General features: G+C 39.0%; 1 protein-coding gene across 1 annotated transcript in view; it reads right to left on the bottom strand.

Annotated features, from left to right (window-relative positions):
• Window positions 1-23366, bottom strand: part of m1ap (meiosis 1 associated protein) — a 62773-nt gene extending 39407 nt beyond the window's left edge. Inside the window, exons 1-3 of the mRNA XM_073837595.1 lie at window positions 23115-23366; window positions 21957-22139; window positions 19358-19541 (exon numbers count right to left, since the gene is read on the bottom strand). Coding sequence (XP_073693696.1) covers window positions 19358-19541; window positions 21957-22139; window positions 23115-23366 — 619 coding nt within the window. The remainder of the gene's footprint in view (window positions 1-19357; window positions 19542-21956; window positions 22140-23114) is intronic.
• Window positions 23367-24916: the final 1550 nt, after the last annotated feature.

A 24916-nucleotide genomic window follows, 5' to 3' on the forward strand; every position in this document is an offset into this window, starting at 1 on the left:
ATTCTATATAGTAAAATGCATGTGAACAGTAGCCAACTGTTTGATCAGTTCATAATAATATTTAGGAAATAATAAATAATGAATGGATGTTTGAAGTTATTTGCTAATTTTTTTGTCTTTTATCCTTATTTCAAATAATCAGAGAGATGAAACCAACAATAAAACAGGAAAAAGTACTAAATTATTACTATATTACTATTCGATGTAATAAAATGCATGTGAACAGTAGCCAACTGTTTGATCATTTCACAAGTAATATTCAGGAAATAAAAGATAATAAATGGATGTTTGAACTTATTTGCATGTTTTTATTTTTTTTATCCTCATTCCAAATGATCAAAAAAGAGAACACCAACAATAAAACAAAAATATTACATATTACACTACTATATAGTAGTAAAATGATCAAATGGATGAGAATAGAGGAAACCAACAATAAAACAGAAGAAATTACTAAATTATTAGAATATTACTATACCCCTGTGTACACTATGACCATATTCACCCCTGCCACCCCCATTCCTTTTGGGCAAAGGGACGAAATGATCGCTGGTTATGCTTTGTAAACACTTTCTCGTGGTGCGCAGCGGCACCACTGCGAGGCAAAGATGTACCGGGAGACGCGCGTCTATTAGACGGCCGATCGTCACTTCCAAAAGGCAAACATTCCCCTTCAGAGTGAGAATCGGCAAATAACATTTGTTTGTGCTTTATTTGTTTGTGCTTCATGAACAATCTCGTCTTACACAGCGGCACAACTGCTCCGCAAAGATGTAACGTTACTGCGAGATGCGCGTCTATTAGATGGCTGATCGTCATTTCCAAAAGACAAATATTCCCCTTTAGAGTCACAATCAGCAAATAACATTTGCAACACAACTTCACGGTACAACTTTTTATCAGCCGTTTGGTGCTTTTCTCCTCACAAATCTGACAATTTACTCTATTTACACTATGAGCTGTACTGCTTCCGCATCAATGAAGATCGCTCGCTTTCTCTATGATTTCCGCCAATACTTTGAACAGGAACAAGACGTAATTTTGGTCTAGAATCGAAGTACTACATGTCTGCCATCTAGTGGTTAGGAATACAAATGAGAAATTACACCGTATTAGGAACTACAGTCTATTTCAATGGGTATGACGTCTTGTCGCAATTCTGCGACTTTGGCGCTTAGAGGGTTAAATAGTGGATAGTGTTTAGGGACAGGTTCCTAACCCTGAGAGACAGGGAGGAACACCTGATCCGCAAGGGGTGGCAAGCTCATAAGGGACTCTTCCGCAGAAAGGGGAGCATTGCCATGCCCTATCAAAAAGGCCTGAGAAGTGAGAATCAACCAATCACTCATAAGGATAGAATTAGCATTGTCCACTGCCCTCGGGCTGTAGGGGGTGAGCTTCCGAGGGGATTAGCTATAACCAACCCAAGTGGACTATGCTTCTATCTCGACAGAAGCAAGGGCCCCGCCCTAGCCAAACCCGCAGAGTCTGCAGGAGCAAGAAGCCTAGAGAAATGTTACTACTCAGAGTCAACACTCAAGAGGGTTCCACCTCTCACAATCAAGCCCACTCCACAGAGGGGCGACTACTAGTCCTTAGAGAAGCTTGGGAAGAGCCACTCAGTCCAACACTAGAGGGGGGCCCTCACCCAAATAAATGTAAGAAATAGGGTGGATAGCTGAGAAGGGAGCCCCTCAGTGCGAGATTCTCAGAAAGGAAGCCTGGCAGGACTCCAGTGTTGTTCAAGCTCAGACCTGGACCTTCAAGGTTTTGAAAGTCGCTGAGCACGTCTTCACCTCAAACCTCTCGACCACCATGTCAACGGAGGCACCGAAAAGGCTCAGTTTCTTCGCCCTCTTCTGACATCTCCTGCTCTTCCTGCGTAAAACCCAACAGAGCACTAGCTCCTGGATCAGACGATGTCAGTGAAACTACATCATCATCATCTAGAAGCTCACTCTCGTCTCTGGCCAATGAGCATGAAAGGGAAAGCCCCTTTTTCAACTCATCAGCCAGACCTCTTAAAGGTGCCATAGAATGGAAAACTGTGTTTAGCTTGGCATATTTGTATAATAACAGTTCAGTACATGGACATGACATACTGTGAGTCTCAAACACCACCATTTCCTCCTTCTTATATAAATCTGGTGTTTGCAAGAGACAACTGAAAAATCAGGTCAATTCCAACATAACACCGACTATTACGCAATAGTCCTGATTGTTAATAGTTACAACCCCAACATTTGCATAGCCCAATCATCAGTAACATCAGTACATCAGTAAAACCACTGAAGGGACATGGTTAGCTTAATGCTAGCGGTAGCCTGTACATAAGATTTTACTTAACACATAAACGGAGAGATGAGTGCACTGATGATGGCCAATGATTTACAGATCCTGAGGATAACTAAAGCATCAAAACTTGTGTGGTAAGTCCTTCTTATGTTATACTACTTCACTGCAGTATAACGTTACACAGAGCACATGCGATCACAGTAGTGAGAGAAAAAAATGTTGCAGATTCAAAACGGCAGATTCAACAAACCGCATATTAAAAGCGGCTAGAGTTAAATAAATGAAGCGCCCGTAATTAAATATATATTTCCTCCATGTGTTTCCTTACAGCTGTGTGAGCAAGCCGCTCTGTAAGCCAGCCAATCAGAGCAGAGCTCCTCATTATTATGCAGGAACCTTCCAAATAAGGTAATAACAGAGCATTTCATTCTAGTGACAAATCCTAGGGTTGTAAATGGACCTGTAAAACCGTTTCTGCAGATTTTTTGCCCTTTCCTATGCCATATACCTTCTATGTAGATATCAGAGAACAATTTAAAATATTGTGTCAATGCATTCTATGGCACCTTTAAACGTCTTATTAGTGCTTGCCATAATAAAGAGGAAAAAATAACCACCAGTATGCACGTTCAGACAAAGCAGTCGCTGAAGACAAAGAAGAGAATATTGTGCTCTACCGGTGCCCTTTTATACTGTGGTCGCACTGGTAGTGACGCACCGGTGGCTACAAGTCACACCGGAAGTGATGTCATAGGCTGTCGCCGGGCAATACTATTGTCGTTTTTGTATGTATGCTTCAACCACGAGTCATGCTGACAGCGTTCCCCTAGCGCCCACTAGAGGACGCAGTTTGATGTTCCCTCAAGAGGGAACCAACGTTTGTTTACAGGAGCAACGGAAGCAAAGTTTCCTTACTTTAGCAAAGGAAAAGTCTAGTTGGACTTGTCTTGGTCTTTTGAAGAGAAACACCCGCCCATTGCCATTATAAAGCTTGGAGGAGCCAGAACAATTTCTTATATAACTCCGATTGCATTTGTCTGAAAGAAGGTCATGTACACCTTGGATGCCTTGGGGGTGAGTAAATAATGTATTTTAATTTTTGAGTGAACCAAATCTTTAAGTGTATGTAAGCTATAATATAAGCTATATATTCAGGAGTCTCTGTGTGTCTTTAAGAACATAGGGAAACAATCACACAGCTAGGGCACAAAACTTCACTAGGAAACTTCACTTGCACTGTTCTGTGCTGGTGGAATGAGTCACTTGCAATTTCAAGAAACATCTGCAAACTTATCTTCTCTAAGAGCAACTTACTGAACTCTCTTTATGACTCTCAATGCACTAAAGTACTAACTCTCTTTTTTTATTTTATCTATATGCTGGTCTGTATTTCAACGTACAATCCTCGAACTTTATATCACAGTACCTCACATGTTACTGCCTTCTTAGGATGAATCGCTTTGTTGTCTTGCTCATTTGAAGTCACTTTGGATAAAATCATCTGGTAAATGAATAAATGTAAATGTAAGAAAAGAAATTATGAATTGCTAGGCTATGCATTGTTGGCAGTTGTGTGGTAAATGAATTAGCATAATTGGAAATGTACAAGATGAAACCGACAATGAGAAAACTTGCAATGGCAACAGATGGTTTGTGCACACACAGAGAGAGCAAAGCCTTTTAGCACAAATAACAAATTTAAAAAATGGTTCATTCTGTCTGTTGTTGAGGCCAGTCCAGCCACATGGGGCTAATCTATGGACCTATTTTGCTGTAGGCTTCCTAACGACTGGCAATGTATCCCAAAAATTCCACACACTCACACCCACTCACACTTCTATCTTACCAAACAACAGCCTGAGTGACATTAACATAGGTCCTGCTTTTCACATCAGCATGTTATCCTAATCACGCCATGAAATTACCATGGCAACACTACAGACCCAGAGGAGGGGTGAGTTTGAGAGAGAGATGGGCATGGGTGGTACGACAGGACCCTTTTGCTCCCATGACTCTTCCAAACCACATCGCTAAATCTGTCACTTCTGAAATGGATTAAAACAGGGTTGCAGACAGAGAGGGGGAGAAAAAGAGGCATGGAACATATGAGAAATAGAGTAACTGAGATAGAGAAGTTTAGGGGGAGATGGAGAGACAGACAGACAGAGAGACAGTCTAGACATGACATGGTGTCTTCAAGTTAGTCAGTGGTGAAACTTTAATTAAGTAAAAAAAAAGTTTGAGTGAAAGGAGATGTACATTTCAATTTTTAATGATACACCTGATATTTTAGATTAGGGTTATGTAGTAAACAATACTGAACAATACTGCAATACCAAAAATTTTAATACCAGAATTGCACAAATTCTGTTAACTGAAGACAGTTTAGTGGTTTAGGCAGTATTACATGCAGTAAGCCAAGTATGTGACAGAAGTGACAGAAAACACAAACAATATCTCTTGCCTTCAACTCACTGACAATATGGCATTACTGGGTGTACAGACAACAAAAATATAAACAAACTACATGTGCTGTTCTAAAGAAAAAAAACTTTCTTACCAATTAATCATGCTTATGCCATTTATATATTTTTCTTCAGTGATAGAAGAAAAAACTTCTACAAAAATGATATATTAATATAAGGTGCAATCTTTTTATCATCTTTTATCATCCAAAATTATTCACCAAAATTATTCACAAATAATAATTTTCTCCACTCAAAAACTTAAAATAAGCTCACATCAATGATGCCAACAATCAATCAGTTCCAAAAATAAATTCAAAACCTGTGCTCATTAATATAAATAATTAAATAAAACCAAAAAAAATTTATCCAGAAACACCAAAGTAGGTAAAGGACTTTTTAAAAGCATCAGTCAAACCCTACTTTAGACAGAATCCTGCAGTACATAGTGTGAAGAAGCAATTGCATATCAATTCTCAAAAGTTGAAGTGAGGAACATATACTTGACAATAATATATTTTTTAACCAGGATTCTCTGTTTACTTCTGGACAACACACCACAAAAAAGATGACTATGGTACCTACTAAAGATGAATATGGCAGCTGTTCCACCACAATATATTTGCACAAGATCCATCCTAATGTTCCCATTTCAGAAAAAATGCAAAATCCATTTGAAAGAAAGGTATTGGGGATGCAAGACATGATGACTTGAACATGGTACTCCAAGAGCCAAAAGTTACACATCCTGAGCATGTGCATGTTCCACTGCACCACAGCTTTGAGAGAAATTTTTAGAATTAATGTAACAGAATGTACATTTCTAAGATTTCCTGATCTATATTGTTTTTGGAAAAATGTAGCAACGATCTAGCCACACTGTGAGAAACACATTTATTATGCATTAAATGAGCATTTCTCTTTTTGCACATTATTCACTTAATCTGCTGCCCCAGCAATCAGAGGTCAAGTATCCACTGGCTCCAACAGTCTCAGAGTGTGTTCATTGAATATACATAAACTTTAATGTTATGGTAATGTAGTCACTTGAGTGCACAATTGAAATCTCTTCAACTCAACAGTTTAACCACATACTGCAAAATGACTCCAGTGCCTGGTTATTATCAGAACATTCTTCATAACAGCAACAACAGTACTCCAGCACATTTTCCCTAAAGAAATTAATAAATGTATTTAATGGTGCTTTTGTAACATTATTTTACACCGTTGCAAATATGTGATATTGTTACTACAACTATGCTTTAGAGTAGCTATGTTATTATGATGTTCTACATGTTAGCCTGGTGGTAGCTGGTTCTGCCAATCAAAGGAAAGGGTTACAGTAAATCTTTTGCTGTAAGACCCCTTTTACATGCTGGCTGGCAAACTAAGGCAGGGCTGAATACAAATTTTACACAGAGTGGCCTTCATTTAGCCACTCTACCACTGAGATTCAGTTGATGGAGTGCTGCACAGATGGTTTTTCATCCCACAAATGATCCCATCTACATATTGGAACTCATTTAAAGTTATAGTTCACCCAAAAATGAAAACTTCTGTCATCATTTATTCACCCTCATGTTGTTCCAAACCCTTAAAGACATGCTGGGCAGAATGTTCATGATACTCTCACCAGTGCAATGAAAGTGAATTGTTAAAAGAGCTGCTCTTATTTCGATCTATTCCTTCAACCATAGTTTAGTATAGAAATGGTTGCAGAGAATTTTAAGCTTGTAACTTTTACCTAATTTTAAACAAATAAATTATATTTGACAAACAACTATGAACGTAATAAAAACAGCCTTTATAAGACAAAATTATAAAATGAAATTATATATATTTGTGTGAATTAAAGACATTATGTGTCACCCCCAAAGTATCTCAGAGTCTAATCAGTGTCTGAATTTGTGCACTTGTTTCCATTCACTGGTTCCTAGGGGTGTAACGATATTTCGTAGTACGATATTTCGCGATGCAAAAATGTTACGAAATGTATCGTAGAGTGATGACGATACATTTACGATATGAAGACAGTCTAATCCTATTGGTTGAGTTGTCGACGTCTCCTACTCGCTGCTTGTGCTTTCATTGCAGTTGCAAAAATCGCTTGAACTGAAAAGTAGAGCAACGTGAGTTCGGCTGAAACTGAAATTAAAGATGCCCCGTCTTCTTATAAATCCAACGTCTGGCAGCATTTTGGTTTTACAGTCACGCGACAGGACGATGGTAAAAAAAATTACCGACCTAATTACCAACATAAGCCTATTACAGTCACGGTGCATGTTATTATGAAATGAAAAGTTTCGTGCTTCAGACTCACCCGCTTTTCGAGTCATACATTGGAACAAACATTTCTTAAAGCTTTTATGGCTCTTCGCGACAGGAACCTCCAAAGATAAAAATATTTATTCTTTTTATAAGCAGCAGCCACATTAACCAGTTACCGGACAGCTTATTATTAACAACCAAAAGAACATTTCACTGAGCGCATGTCGGAGTGTTGAAAACATGATCAAGATCATTTAAAATAGGCTATAATGGAGCTGTATGATCCATAAAAAAAACGGAGAAAGCCTATAAATAAAGGAAAAAAATCCAGAACATGCGTGTAGTATAGCCTACGACTTGGTTTTGCCAGATAAAAATAAAATTATTTGTAAAATATCATAGTTAACTGTCTGATATGAAAACTACGCTAATCATTGTCCCATAAAATGATAGATAGCAAATAACACATACTATTTTCATTACGTTTTATTTATTTTGATTTTGTAAAATAAAATGAGACCTTGTAGTTTGCAACTATGTTCACCCCGAGACCGCGTCGCGAACACCGGCTTGACTGCAAAACGCTTTCATTAAGAGAGAAAGCGGCAGCCGCGCCCCCGTGACAGGGCTTTTAAACAGTCTTCAGACAGAGCGTGAACACAAGCACGGGACCGTTTGAGAGTGGCTGCGTGTCAGTGTGTACCGGATTGAGTCCAAAAAAGCAAATACCCGTACCTGTCACCCGTCCGACCCGCACCCGCACGGCACCCGACAATAATATTATTCCACCCGTTGCGTCAATTTTAGCGGGTCACCCGTTGGGTAGGACTCTGTCACACATAGAATCTTGCGTCCCAAGCAGCTTTAAAGAATTTGACATCTTGACAATTTTATCACTATCATGTTAAATTTAACATATTTTCCAGTGACAGGCAGACCTATTCAGTTGTTAATTTGAATACAGAAGGTTTTTATTAAACCATAAAATGTGGCCTTGTATGTACAACAAAGAAAGTTATTGAAATTTTTTTTTTTTTTTTTTTTTTTTATAAATCAGTTATTTAATTTTCAGTTTCATGTTTTAATTTTTGTTCAAAATATCGTGATATGTATCGTATCGTGACCTGGGCATATCGTTACATCCCTACTGGTTCCCCATATAATAAGCTATGTGGTTTCACTATGTAGTGAATAGCAAATGCATGAACCAGATCTTGAAAAAGGCTCTAGAGCTATTTATCATCTATAATAAATATATATAAAAATATATATAAAACTTAAACCACAAATATATCAGTTTCTGTATTCTTAAAGTCAACATGAAATCACAATATCATGAGCCCTTGTGATCTTTATTAAAAAACAACCTCCTCCTTGATGATGTCAGCGATCTCATGCAGTCACAGCCTCCTCAGTCACCAGCCACAACACACACCAGGTCGCACTCACCTAATCACCGCTCCTGCTGACTGCAATCAACTCACATTTAAAAGCACATTCCTCACAGTTCCACATCATCCGGTCTAGTTCACATACCGAACTGTACCTGACTCTCCCTGGTATGCTTACCTGTGGATACTTACCTCCGACGAATCCTCAGTTGCTGTACTCCCTTGTTCTTGTTGAACGATATCAGCAACGTGTGCAACCAGAAACACAACCTGTCAACAAATAGCCAAGAATCATTGAACTGTTCATTGTGGTTGACTCTTACCTGCATTCACTCCATTCGATCTGCATCCTTAAACTTGTTAATAAAACCCACTCATTGTTTTACTTACCTGTTGTCTCTATCCTAATCTGTGACAGAAGACCGGACCGTAACATAAACTCTTATGGATCCCCGGCTCCCCTCACCAGCGGTGGTTCTCAAAGAACTCATCAACACACTTTGATCCTCTCTCACACCAGTCACAACACCTCAATCTGCCTCTGCCAGTCCCATAGCCATTCCAGCTTCCTATGCGGGTGATGCAGCTAAATGTGGTCTCCTCATATAGGGACACTTCCTCCTCCAAGTGTCCCTATACATCGAGATGCACCTGCAGAAATTCACCACAGAGCGCACAAAGGTAGCTTTCTTCATTTCACCTTTCACCGGCAAGGCGCTGGCTTGGACAATATGGAACGCCAACAGTACAACAATTAACTCCTACACTCTGCACTTCTGAACGCAGGCAGCGACCAGTGGATGGAATGAAGCAGCCCTTCTCAGCGCCTACAGGCAAGGTTTGGACCCTTAAATTAGTGCTCAGATGGCAATTTACGATGACACTGCTGGATTGGAGAACTTTATGCAGAGAGCCACTAGAATCTCCCAATGCTTGTATGCTTGCCATACCATCGAAGCCACTCACCAGCCTGCAGCACCCGCCACCAGCCCTCCAGTACCAGCAACCATTGCAAGCAGAACGAACTTGAAACAAGGACTCTGCTTATACTGCGCTGCATCGGATCACTTCATCAAGGTCTGCCCTGTTCGACAAGCGGTGAGTACCCTTCAGGTTGATTCAGAAATTGCTTCACTCTCCTTGCTGTCAGTAAAACTACTCACCCCAGACAATTCTGTTACAGTCCTTCTGAATCAAGATGATTCAGGAAAAACTACTTGGGTGTGGACGGGTAAGATTCAGCACTCCACCTGCAAAACTCAAGATTGGCAACTTACATGAGGAAAACACCAACTTTCTGGTACTGGAGGGACCCACTGTGAATATCATCCTGGCTCATACCCTATTCTCCAGTAATCAGATCGGACTCATGGGAAGTTACTCGCTGGAGCAATGTCTGCCATCGTCTTACCACAGTTCCAAGACCCGTCAGTTACCCTAGTAAGGTAGACAGTGAAGTAGCCTTATCCTCTTCTCCTGGTCCCGGCTGCTCTCGAAGGAATTTCGTGCGGCACGCATCTCCATGCTGGACCAGCGGAGTGTGTATAACCTAGTTTGAATCTAAGAAGGCGACGAGTGGAAGACGGCTTTCATCACACCATCGGGCCACTATGAGTACCTCGTTATGCTGTATAGCCTGACCAGCGCTCTGCCCATATTCCAGGGATTCATGAACGAGGTGTTCTGAGAGTTTTTCCATCATTTTGTGGTCGTCTACATCGATGATATACTGATATACTCAAGGAACTTGGCCGAACATCGCCGCCACATGACGTAGGTCCTCCAAAGGCTCTGCCAATCAATCTGCCATCTCTACCTCAAACTAGAGAAATGCCAGTTCAAACTATGACATCGGCAACAGGGATCTTCTAGCCATCAAACTCGGTTTGGAAGAGTGGCAGCATTGGCTGGAAGGATGGCCAAGCATGTCTCCACTGTCATCACAGATCACAAAAACCTACAATATCTGTGATGTGAAAAAGACTCAACCCCTGCCAAGTCTGCTGGGCTTTATACTTCATGCAATTCAATTTCACCATACCCTACAGTCCAGAGAACTGCAATTGTAAAGCAGATGCTCTATCCTGCCTGCATTCTCCAGACTCACCCTCAGAACTGGAACCGATTCTCCCTCCAGCCCTGACTGTAAGCCCCATCTAATGGAACATCAATGATGCTATCCGAGCCGCTACTCTCTCCGAACCTGCTCCGCTGGGAGATTAGCACACAATGTACCAGACTCTGGAACAGCTAAGAACCATTGAACTGTCCATTGTGTTTGACTCTTACCTGCATTCACTCTATTCGATCTGCATCCTTGAACCTGTTAACAAAACCCACTCATTGTTTTACTTATCTGTGACAGATGACACAGCCTGGGCAATAATGAGAGCAAATCACATCCAGCAAATCTGTCACAATCAGTTTGCCCTAATCTTTTGACACATAAGAGATCTTTGTGCCAATCCACCTTTTTCTTTCCGTAAGTTTTATGGGTGTGGCTTCTGGTCTCACCGCAACCATCTATTTTTAACTGTACAAAACGGCTCGTTTTGTTGCTTGATACAGCAAATTGGTTGTGTCTTACAATATTATTTTTAATGTATTATCTTAATTATGAGCACACTGGTTTATACTGCAAACAGTTTTACCATTTACTGCACTATGTTTATTGTTCTCGTTAGTAGTAAGTTTCATAGCTTAAAATGTATTCCTCATTACAAAAAAAAAAAAATAATAATGTAACCAAGCTCCAAAAAATGGCTCATTTAGATGTTATGGGATTTGTGACATCCATTTGTGTACATTTGTGTATGACTGCCTCTACAGCAAGACATATACAGTCAGGTCCATATATATTTGGACACTGACAAAATTTTTATTATTTTAGCTGTTGACCAAAACATATTCAAGTTACAGTTATACAATGAATATGGGCTTAAAGTGCACACTCTGAGCTTTAATTTTTAGGGCAGTCTCATCAAATTGGTAGAAAGGTTAAGGAATTACAGCTCTTTAATATGTACCTCCCCCCTTTTTCAAGGGACCATAAGTAATTGGACAGTTGTGGGCTATTCCTTCATTTTTTCTACATCAATTAACCAGGTAAAAGGTTTGGAGCTGATTCTATGTGTGCCATTTTCATTTGGAAGCTGTTGCTCTGAACCCATCATGCAGTCAAAGGCTGCATGCTCTGCATGCAAGTAAAACAGACAATTGTTAGGCTTCAAAAACAAAAGAAATGCATCAGAGAGATAGCAGGAACATTAGGAGTGGCCAAATCAACAGTTTGGTGAATTCTGAGAAGAAAAAGAACACACTGGTGAGCTCAGCAACATAAAAACGCCTGGATGTTCACAAAAGACGACATTATGGTGGATGATTGGATGATCCTCTCCATGATAATAAAACATTTTACAACATCCAGCCAAGTGAAGAATACTCTCCAGGAGGTAGGCGTGTCACTGTCAAAGTCTTCACGAGAGCAAAAATAGAGAGGGTTTACCACAAGGTGCAAACAAGGCCAGATTAGACTTTGTCAAAAAACATTTTAAAAAGCCAGACCACTTCTGTAAAAGCATTTTTTGGACTGCTGAAATTAAAATCAACGTGTACCAGAATGACGGGAAGAAAAAAGTATGGAGAAGGCTTGAAACAGCTCATGATCCAAAGCCTACAACATCATCTGTGAAACATGTTGGAGCAGTGTAATGGCATGAACATGCATGGCTTCCAGTGGCACTGGGTTACCGGTGTTTAGTGATGATGTGACAGAAGACAGAAGCAGCCAGAAGAATTCTGAAGTGTATAGGGATATACTGTCTGCCCAGATTCAGTTAAATGGAGCAAAGTTGTTTGGGCAGCTCTTCATAGTACAAATGGACGATGACCTAAAACATACAGCAAAAGCAACCCAGGAGTTTTTAAAGGTAAAAAAGTGGAATATTCTGCAATGGCCAAGTCAATCTTCTGATTTCAAATTGATTGAGCATGCATTTCACTTGCTGAAGACAAAACTAAAGGCAAAACCCACAAACCAACAACAACTGAAGTCAGCTGCAGTAAAAGCCTGGCAAAGGTGCACAAAGGAGGAAACCCAGTCTATGGTGATATCCATGAGTTCCAGACTTAAGACAGACATTGCCTGCAAAGGATTTTCAACAAAATATAAAAAATTAACATTTTATTTATGATTATATTTATTTGTCCAATTACTTTTGAGCCCCTGAAAATGGGGGGTCTGTGTATAAAAATAGTTGTAATTCCTTAGCATTTTATGTTATATTTTTGTTCAACCCCTTGAATTAAATGATTGTATCATTAAAATTATTCTAGTGGCATACAGAGCCGAAATTATGAAAAGTGTGTCAGTGTCCAAATATATATGGACCTGACTGTATACATACTTTCTTTGATATCATCACAGTGGGCCCTGCCCACTTGAATTCAGTCCTTACAGTAGGGCTGTACAGTAATTTTTCAGATTTTATCAATTAATTCAAATTTAATGTTTTGCCTCGATTTTATTTTTTAGAAATCTAGGAATCGTGATTTTGAATAGAAGCATTACCAAACATTAGAATTAAACACTTTGACAATATAATAACAGTAAAGAGAAAAACACGATCCAACCGCGTTTAGGCGCACATGATTAACTGCTCACGTGTAATGCGCTCATATGGCTAGCACCATTCACACAGAATGCACTTTTGTGTTGACAAAGATGCGATGCTGGCAGTGGAAAAGGAAAAACGTGCAAGAAGATGGGAGTGAAGTGAACTTGAGCACTGCGAAAATCCTAGATCTTTAGATTTATTCCTTCAGTCACTTTGAATTTGAATTACTTTGACTTTTGGGGGTTTTTTTTAAGCATTTTCCTAATATTATCTCTTAACATATGATATGTAGAAGACAAGATGTAATTGTAGTTCATGCATCTTTTCGGCAAAGATATTCAACAAGCGATTTGTTTCAATTTTACATCATGTTGACAACTTCATGTGTGGTGCACTTGGAATAGAATTTTCTTTAACTAGAGTGTTAATAAAGAAAATGTTACTGAAATCATGTTGTAGTTACATTTTCAAGTTTTTGAATTAGTTAAAAAAATCGAGTAAAACTAAAAATTGAGAAGATTTGTTTAGAGGCAGAGTCTGTGCAGTAGAGTTGTGAGTTGTGAGGTGGAGCCGCAGTATCAAAGTCCCGCCCAAATTCCTGCAGACCCAATCGCAAGATCACAATCATGACACCACACCCTGTATTTATAGCATATAACTACCTAAAAGCAAACTTATTAGAAAAACGAACACTCGAACATAAATCAGCATGATAAGAACTACCTCAAATGATGGAAACCATTTTTGGAAACAAATTATTCATAGTAGGGCTGTTCAATAAATCGAAATGAAATCGTAATCGAGATTAATCGGAAGCTCCGATTGTTATGCGTATCTTTTAGTGAAGCACGGTGATCTGTGATCTCTATTTCTATGTGATCTGTGATCAGCAGTAAATCTTCATCCAAAGGCCAGAGGGCGCTCTGTCTCTCGGAAACGCCAATAACACCTGAAGGAGAAACCTCGAGAATATCTGCTCAGCAGCTAAATAAACGGAAGATTTAACTGCTTACATTCATTCAACATGACTAATAAACACACTACTATGACAATATATGGTTTACTGAAGTTCGTATTATTGTAATTTTCATTAGAATAATGTATACTTATAATGCAATGTGTTAATCACTGCTTAGAATATTATGAACTATGTTATGTGCGTTATTATGTGTAAGAAGCCACATCATTTCACAGACGGATTCATTTTAAACACTTGGCTGACGTTATGAAGTAAGTTTGAAGTAAAAATATTATTAATTGTGGTATTTGGTATTTTCACGTGCTTTGAGATGTAGCACCATTTTTTACACAGCGCCGTAGTTCACTGAGAAGCTACACAAACAGCTCTCATTATCGCAAACGATTTCTTTTCGATTTTATAATCGTTCGATTAAATCGATTTCGATTATGAACATGATTAGGCGTAGCTTCTAAGTGAACTACGGCTCTGTGTATTACATGCTGCACCATCTCAAAACAGGTGCTGGAGATTTACGGCTAATCAAAGAACCGGCTTTATTGACAAAATGCTCATGACAATCGCCTTCGATTAATCGCCCAGCCCTAATTCATAGTGTACTTCGATTATTTTGTTTGGCTCACATTCATTAGATTACATACATGGAGAGGGTGGGGTTTATGACCTATACTGTAACCAGCCACCTGGGGGCAATCAAAACGCTTTGGCTTCACTTTTCAGGACTCCTGCAGCACACTTGGGCACAACAATGGGGAGTTTATATACACAGAGGGTCGAAAATAATAGTTTTGTGAATATATCTAACTATTTTTTGCAAGAAAAACGTATAATATTAACAGTATAAGTGAACCTCAAGGAACATGAAAATAATTTTTGTCATGGACCTTTATGGTATGTTCACACTGACAGTGATTCAGAGTCCTCTTTCCTGTCAATACTGACAAAAGTAACAATTAAACTTAAATTCAAACAAATCAATTACATTTTTTTTTCAATTATAAAGTATAAAGAATGAAAAGAATGAAGTAACCTGAATTAAATTTACTATATACAGAACATGACCCAGATACAAACAAAAACAAGTAATTTCAGCCAACTGTATCTCTCTCTCTCACACACACAAGAGCTCTCATGTTGAGCTCTCTCACACATGGTCTTATTTCCTTCCACAGGCACATAGTGTCAAATGTTGATTGTGAGGTCCTCCTCACACTTCAGTTTGTCTATTGGAAGTTAAAAACAGGATGCCACACAGGGAGGGATGATAGACCTCAATGTCGTTCTAGCGCAGGGGTCCCCAAACTTTTTTCTGAGAGGGCCACATAATTTTTTTTTCTTTAATGGGGGGCCGGGTCGGTTTATAAAAGAAAATTCCATGGGCCGGACTGACTACTACTATTATTATTATTATTATTATTATTTTATTATGATTTTACCTGTATTTATTATACCTTTTAATGCTAGAATAGTTTATTATTTTGTTATGCACCACACAGAAAAATGATCATTTCTTTTTAAAAGATATACAGGTGCATCTCAATAAATTAGAATGTCATGGAAAAGTTCATTTATTTCAGTAATTCAACTCAAATTGTGAAACTTGTGTATTGAATAAATTTAATGCACACAGACTGACGTAGTTTAAGACTTTGGTTTCTTTAATTGTGATGATTTTGCTCACATTTAACAGAATCCCACCAATTCACTATCTCAACAAATTAGAATATGGTGGCATGCCAATCAGCTAATCAACTTAAAACACAAAGGTTTCCTGAGCCTTCAAAATGGTCTCTCAGTTTGGTTCACTAGGCTACACAAACATGGGGAAGACTGCTGATGTGACAGTTGTCTGAAAAACAAGCATTGACACCCTTCACAAAGAGGGTAAGCCACAAACATTCATTGCCAAAGAAGCTGGCTGTTCACAAAGTGCTGTATCCAAGCATGTTAACAAAAAGCTAAATGGAAGGAAAAAAGTGTAGAAGAAAAAGATGCACAACCAACTGAGAGAACCGCAGCCTTGAGAGGCTTGTCAAGCAAAATCGATTCAAGAATTTGGGTGAACTTCTCAAGGAATGGACTGAGGCTGGGGTCAAGGCATAAGAGCAAACCACACACAGACGTGTCAAGGAATTTGGCTACAGTTGTCATACTCCTCTTGTTAAGCCACTCCTGAACCACAGACAACATCAGAGGCATCATACCTGGGCTAAGGAGAAGAAGAAATGGACTATTGCCCAGTGGTCCTCTTTTCAGATGAGAGCAAGTTTTGTATTTCATTTGGAAACCAAGGTCCTGGAGTCTGGTGGAAGGGTGGAGAAGCTCGTAGCTCAAGTTCCTTGATGATTTGGGGTGCAATGTCATCTGCTGGTGTTGGTCCACTGTGTTTTTTAACAAACGTCAAACTCCGCCTTCAGCATTTTCAGCACTTTTCAACTGGGAATGGGGCCACTGGTTTCTCAGCTGAAAAATTTTGGGTAACTGGGGGAAGTCTTGATTTTGCACCTGTTCAATCACGATGATGCATTATGTTGAATGTACCATTCTGTTGGTGAATTTAACAAATAATTAGGCTATGTTAATAACTAAGGGAAATTTTAGTTTGAAAGCCAACCTCTATTATCAAATACCGACATGATATAAGTAAAACATGTATTAAAAATTACATTTTTACTGCCATTGTTCAGAGGGCCGGTCCAAATGTGGGGGCGGGCCGCATTCGGCCCCCGGGCCTTAGTTTGGGGACCCCTGTTCTAGCGGGTCACACCTGAATTTGTGGGGCAGCTATATGTCAAAATTGAGCAAGTAAGTTTCAATATGTGTGTGTGTGTGTGTGTGTGTGTGTGTGTACCTGGTATTCATCACGTTGTGGGGACCAAATGTCCCCACAAGGATAGGAATACCAGTAGATTTTGACCTTGTGGGGACATTTCTCAGGTCCCCATGAGGAAACAGGCTTATAAATCATGCACAATGAGTTTTTTTGATGAAGTAAAAGTATGCACAATCTCCTGTGAGGGCTAGGTTTAGGTGTAGGGTAGGTGTAGGGCGATAGAAAGTACAGTTTGTACAGTATAAAAACCATTACGCCTATGGAATGTCCCCATAAAACATGTAAACCCAACGTGTGTGTGTGTGTGTGTGTGTGGGTGAACTGACATGAGGTTCTTATCCCATTAGCTGCTTTTATGAAAGCAATCAATAACAAAGCTGGTATGCACTTGATCCAGCAAAACACAATGGACTACATGACCTCAAACTTCCCTTTACTAGACATATCTCTCAGACTACAACAGTCCAGTCAGATAAGTGAACTGTCTGTGACTATAGTGTAGACAGGACAGAGCCCCTCCCTTAAAATCTCAACTGGGAGAATTATTAGAAATTATTTGAAATAAGCTATATTTGAAGTATGCTATGAAAATCACTGGAAATTTAACAATAGGTGCGATTCATTTAAATCATAAAACCTCTGATAAATGGTTTTCTGAGTGCATAAAACACGTCTCTGAAATAAAGTGACAGCTCATTGTTTGCGCTAAATATGAACATGGACTGACATGAAAATATAATTACACTGTAATGGTGCGTTCACACCGGACGCGACTTGCGCGGAAAAAACGCGCTATTCGCGCGTAGTTGAACGCTTGAACATTTGAGTTTACTCGCGCCATTCGCGCGGTAAAATTCGCGTCATTCGCGCGTGACATTTTCTTCACAACAGACGCGAATTCGCGTCAAGGGAGGGGCTTCTGCCACTCGTCAGCGGGAAAGTAGTTGTAAAATAGGTGAATGAGCTCAATTTGCCAGCTTTAGCTTGCTTGTAGTCTCAATATGTATGTATATGTAGGTTAAATTGAGTAAAGAGCGTTTTTAAAAACTAACCAGATTGTCCGTACTCTTCACTCACTTTATTCCTAGCAAGATCCCTTTTATTCCTGTTTCTACAAAAGTCCAAAGATGTATCGTACAGCTCCGAGGAACCACAGACAGCAACGGTGATTTTGTCCGGCATTGTTGTTTCGGATTTCTGCCTCCGTCACTACTAGAGCAAGCTCCTGATTGGTTACCGCGGCGCGGAATTCCGCCGAAGTTCAGATTTTTGAACTCGCGCGAATGGCGCGGCAATCGCTTGAAACGCTCAATGCGCGCCGCGCCATTCGCGCTATTCGCGCGTTTCGCGCCGCAGGATGGCTATTCGCGTCTTTGCATTGACTTAACATGTAAATCACTCGCGCTTGCCGCTTCATTCGCGTCCGGCGTGAACGCACCTTTACAGTAACTGCCTGTTTTTGCAAAAAGAGTTTGATGGCCGGTAAAAACGTCACTGGACAATGGCAGGTGTGGCAAAAAGGTAGTTTTAGGGCCTGTGTGTATATATATATATATATATATATATATATATATATTTTTTTTTTTTTTTTTTTTTTTTTTTTTTTTTTTTTTTAATTTATTTATTTATTTATTTATTTATTTTTACAATTTTAAGAATACAATTAAGCAGACTTCTTTTTCACATGGGTAGACATTCCCTTCGACTTTCCAGAGCTGTAAACTCTTTGAGTTTGTGACAGTGGGACAGCCAGAAGCTTTGCTCTACATTTACTTAAGGAAATAAAAAAGAGCACTCCACCCATTCAGCACACTTGAGGCACTTTGGTAAATATTCAGCTTGAAAAAAAAGGAAAGCACTGAGATATTTAAACCGAACAGGCCTTTCAAAGTTGCCTCACACTAACTAGAATTTAAATGAACAATTTTTTTCAGTCCTCACTGCTGACAGTCTATGAATTATTGCAGTGTTAGGTAAATGCCACCCATATTTTAGAAGTCATTAAATGAACCCAATAGTTTATAAAGTTCATAAAAACAGTGCAAATTCCTTACATTTATGCAGAATGATAGAATTTCATGTTGTTTATAAATGTGCAGACATAAACTTGCACCATCATAAATTAATACCTATCATATCACACAGAGATTTGAATGTTTTTTGAATTGATGCCTGGTTTGCTCTTTCACCCTGGGAATCTCATTTCACCCAGTCTGTGGTATGAAATCCTGAGACCGTCAACCACAAAACCTTAATTAAAGCAATTACACAGTAAACAAGCAAGGGCTCAGAGTTTTGGCAGAAACGTGCACACAGTACAAAGCATTATGCAAAACCCCTTTTGAATTGAAATTTGTTGTGGTATGTAGCTGATTTCTTTTATTCATTGAACATATTACAAATGTCTTTTTGTCAGATGTTGCAGAACAAAATGACCATATTAGATTTCCATTGCTCACCTACCTTCTCAGTAAATATCTTTCAAGTTATGACTAAATATGTTGTCCTACCTTCTTGGTCATTTTCTGAAGATGGTGTCTCAAGGCTACAGGCTGGAGATCTGTCTGAGAGACTCTGCTGTAATGTGAAGTGAACCACCAGAAGCCTGCGCAGACTAATCAGATCAGAGTTTTTCAGGCCCTGCTCCAGCTGACGAAGGACTGTCTGTCCTGGCTGACAGGTTAATACTGTCACCTTAAAAAAAATGTAAATTCATTAGCATTAGAATGCCTTTTATATGTCAAAAACCTGCAATAATTAACTTCAGAGTTTATCAACCATGTTTTTGTTAAATGGATTCAAGATTTCAACAGTCAACAGAAAGTGATTTTGAGAAAATATGCTACATTTGTTTCTCTGTAAATCAGAAGTCATGCCAGAATTCTGCTGACATTTCCAAACAATACTCACACAGTGTACCCATAAGGCCTCAAAGCCAAAGTACTAAAATGTCGCTGTTTTTATGACTGCACGGATGAAAGCTGATTATGGTCATTAGCTGTCTCTCTTGTTGATATATATTCCAACTCAGAATGTGAGGGAGATATCTCTCACAAACTAAATAGCACAAAAACATCTTTCTCTGTGGTTTAATTGTGAAAAGAATGAGACTAGAACATATTTAAGGATACAAATAAATCAGTCATCAAAGCTGTGCCCTGTGCCACAGAAATAACTCATACAAATCATTGCTACATGATCTGTTTCATATTTGAACAGAGAGTCACACAGAGAGTGCTACAATCACATACATCAAAGCTTCTGTGTTCCTCTCATCTTATGATAGACATCTGTGGCATAATTACAATAGTACTGTTGTATCTATGTCACTGCAAAGTGGGACCAAACCCATATACACCATATAATCCCATTTAGGACACAAAAAATATTCTGTATAATCTGATTAAATGCACTTGTCCTCTGTTGTGCTTCCTGTGGGGGGACATTAGTGCTGGGTTTTAATGGAGCCTGCTGAGAGGAGAGTGGCTGCTGAGGGCCATGTGGTCTATGTCAGTGCACCAAGATCTTCATTCAAGGCTGATAGTAGAGGGTAAATGAGCTTTGGATTCATTGGTAGGAAATCTGAATGTGAATGGCTGTGCTATGAAAAGGCCCAATACAGACAAGACATTTTCTTTACTTGTGATGTGAGGTTTAAACACAGCAGTGGGTTTAATCATTCTACAATGAAGCCAGGGGGGAGATGCATAGATCGAAAGACTATGAATGCTGATCTAAAGGATGAGTTACCAGGGTAGGTCTTCATTAAGACATTTATGTGTAAATATCAAAAACACCAAACATAGTGACATTATGTTTAGGACAGTTGACCACATTTTACTCCCCAATTCTCATTAGTGTAATGCAAATTTTAGAATGCATATCACGTAATTAAATGAAAGTAACAAATCCTTTCATTTCTTGGCAAACTACACTAAAAGTACATTCTATTGTACAATAGTAATATATTTCTTTCAGAATTTCTTCAAGTTAAAACTTTTATTTTGGCAGGTTCAAGTGAAGACCTTTACGTTTCTGTGTGTATCTGATGATAGTTTTATCAAATTAAATGGTAAAATGCTCATGAAGTGAACCCTCAGATCTATTTTTCATGCATACCGTTAACAGAGCACAGCCCTCTGTTTCGTTTATTTATCCAAATTTTGGCAAATTCTATTAAAGTTATACAACAAATTCCATTTTCCACAAAATCACAGGCCCCTAAATAGTTAAATAGGTATTTTTATTGTATTATATAACTATATTAAATAATTGTGCAGTGAAATTTATTTTAAAAGCAGTACCTAGATGGTGCCAGAGGTTGCGTTAGACTTTAATAATGTCTGTAATTTTGACGGACAGGGTCATAAAAATTCTGTCATAATCTATTATTACTCGTCATTTTACAATGATCGGGAGTATTTGAAAGCTGCGTCTATCAGCGGATCCCTAATATATCTGTACATAGACGGATCCGCTGACAGATGCCTGCTTTCAAACGCTCCTGTGTGCTTCTGTGTGTGTAGCCAAAGACTATAGAAATACAAAGATGGTTCACTCCTACATTTATGAATGGGATCAACTGCAACACACAATATGGGGGAATAGTCCATCAATAGACCATCTAATTTCAGATTTTGTTGCTGATTTGAAATATGTCATTTATTTACGAGTTCAGCGAGCCGTTTTTGAGATTTCAGGATTCCCCCATTCATTTAAATAGGACTCGGTCTTGTATGAGCTGCCCGGAGGTGTTGCAAATATGGTCACCAAGTGAAAGGGACTTTGATTGTAGCGAATCACATTTATTTATTCTTATTTTTTTTTTTTCTATGTTACACTGCTAAAAACTAGACTGTCAAATTAGCTTAACTATCCAGAAAATGTCAATATCACTCTCACAATAGAAAAATGTACAGGTCCTACTAGTTGATTTCTTTCTGCACAATACAATTTCTTTTTTTCCCTTGACTTTTGTCATGAACTGTGACCAAATATGACTTAATCATGAGATTCACCTATATTTCATTTTAAATAAGTCTTTTTAATTTTTTTCTTTACAGATACAGTACTGAAAGCACTTTTAGTTTTAGCTGTGAAAGTTCTCACCTCTACACAGTTGCTGTTGAAGACGCCATGAGCTGTATGGCACATGTATTGTTTAAACTGCTGCAGGCTGTCCAGCACTGCCTGTTTAAGGAGTGCACCTCGTTGCCGAACGCAGCCCTCTTGAGGCAGAGAACGCAGCTCCTCTATACAGGACAGCAGACGTGCCAAATTGCCTTTAACTTGCTGAAGAGAATGAGATGAAGAAATGAAAAGGTTAAAGGGAGAGAGATACATAGCTTTGTCTATTAAAGGGTTAGTTCACCCAAAAATGAAAATTAGCCCATGATTTACTCACCCTCAAGCCATTCTAGGCATACTGTATATGACTTCCTTTATTCAGATGAATCCAGTTGGAGTTATATTACAAATGTCCTGGTTCCTTTAAGCTTTATCATGGCAATAGGTGGGTGCTTCTTTTCAACAAGTCCAATAAAGTGCATCCATCCATAATATAAAGTGCCTCACACTGTTCCGGGGGGTGAATAAAGACCTCCTGTAGTGAATCGATGCATTTTTGTGGGAAAAACTTCGATATTCAAAACATAATAATCACTTTAATCTATCTTGCGCTCACTGTTATACACAGAAGTCGTTCTGGGCGGATGACGTAGTATGTCGGCGGTGCACATGCGCCTGTGAGTCTCGTTTCCTTACCAGTCTCCTTTTTTAATATCGAAATTCTCAGACATTCTTCTTAACAAATCATGCGCAACGCTGGCATCCTACGTCGACATCTGCCCAGAGCTGCTTCCTTGTACAATAGTGAGCGTAAGCTAGATGAAAGTGATTATTACGTTTTAAATATAGATATTTTTCTGTCAAAAAACACATCGATTTGCTATAGGAGGCCTTTATTCACCCCCCGGAGCCGTATGAGGCACTTTTTTTTTATGGATGGATGCACTTTATTGGACTTCTTTTGACCTGTTAAAGAGAAACACCCACATATTGGCATGATAAAGCTTGAAAGAGCCAGGACATTTTTAATATAACTCTGATTGGATTCATCTGAAAGAATGAAGTTATATACACCTAGGATGGCTTGAGGGTGAGTAAATAATGGGCTAATTTTCAATTTTGGGTGAACTGTTTAAAATCCAACCTACTGTATAGCACCTAGTCAATCATTGATGTTAATACACACATACTTATCCTTACCACAAAGGGTAGGAGGCACTCCAGTTGTACACTGATGGCAAAGACACTTAGCAGTGGCAGACGAGCAGGTCCTGCCAGACTGCTGGTCAGATAAAAAAAATTCTCCAGGGCCTGACACAGAACAGTACATGTCTCTGACCACCAGGGTGGCGAAGCATCTACTATCAACACACGAGAAGGCTGTCTGGTAAAGGATGATGAACTGCATGCTTGGAGAATGGAGGAAGAGCAGGATCTGTTTCTGGCACTCATGGCTCACCTACACACAGAGAGAAACACAAAAATGGAAGTAATTATACTAGCTAACTAGCTAATCTAGGAATGTCACAGTAAAGGTACAAAAGACATTTAATATTCATTCACTGATTGCCTAATTTACTGTTTTTACAGATTAATTGTCAGTGAAGAGCAGTCTGTGTGGGTGCTTTTTTTCCTTTTTTTGGGGGGTGATGAAGTATCAGTCATTCACCACACGCATACAAATCCTAACCTGCAGAGCTGAAAAACTGTCAAAACCAATATACCCCCTTCCATCTCTAACAACTGAGATTAAAATCTGATGGAGGAAACATTTGGAAAAATTAATGACTGATACCTGATATACTGGAACACAAAGTGAATATTTCAACAGAAGAACACAATGTCTTGTAATATCACCACGATAACAAAAGAAGCCACATTAAGCTTAATCACAGTCAACATGGAGAAAATGTTCTTCTGAGAAAATAAGAAAGACTGTGGAAAAAAAGAAACTCCCTATAAGATCTTTTTCCAAAGCTGTAAAACACAAAGAGTGATATTGTTGGCCATACCAGGGCAGATGGGGCAAATTGGTTAAATAAGGCAGCAGCTCTCTGCGATCTAAGGACTCATCAATGCTATCCCACTTGACAAGAGAGCTCTTTGAGCGCACTAATGCTGGCCTCGGGCCTTTCCCGCCGCTTAAGCACGACACAGGCGACAAAAGACACTTTGTCTGCTCTAAAAACAGCTCCACAGACTCGGTGCCCAGAGATGAGCAGAAGACAGTACTGATGAGAAAACTGAGGAAGGATGACGAAAGAGGAGAGCAGGTGTTTCTTCAGTATTCATGTACAGTTCACTAGAAGTGCGTGTAAGATTCGGCGATAACGGATGACTCTCGCGCTCTCTCTGTCGGTCGGTGCATTCTCAGTCATAGCCGCGGCTTCATTTATTTACAGCGCGGAGGTAAAGTAACAAATAGCTTTTTACATTTAAACATATGTTTATTTATTTAATATTTGAGAGGTGTATTATAGAAATATTTGCCTTTTTTCACCTGAATTTAACACAAATCTCGCGCCAGCTGGGTTACAAAAAACTTCCTGTTATTGGACGCTCCAAAATATAACGTTAGGCCGAGGTATTACAAATATTTATTATTTCTGACACTTGGAGTGGTTAAATTATCTTCGCATGCTTTATATTTACCTTTAACTTGTGACAGACCGCAGAATAACTCAGGAAAGAGCAATATACTGATCAGTGGCTACTGGCTACATAGCATATTCTATTTTCATTGTTGAATTCTCTCCACGCGGCGCGCCCGCTCAAAATTAACGAATCTTTTGAGTCGGATCTTATCAATGAATCGGTTAAATTGGTCTGACTGAATCGGTTCTAGTGGTTCTCGAATGAATCGTAAATTTTAAATCAGTTAATTTAAAGTCATTTTTTCCGGTAATCATGGAGGTGTAAATAATAATAATAACAACAATAATTGTAATAATACAATTATAGGCTAATCATATATTATATTATTTTCTCTTTACTGTGGTTAC

The sequence above is a fragment of the Garra rufa genome, chromosome 3 (assembly GCF_049309525.1).
Source record: "Garra rufa chromosome 3, GarRuf1.0, whole genome shotgun sequence".
Lineage (NCBI taxonomy): Eukaryota > Metazoa > Chordata > Actinopteri > Cypriniformes > Cyprinidae > Garra > Garra rufa.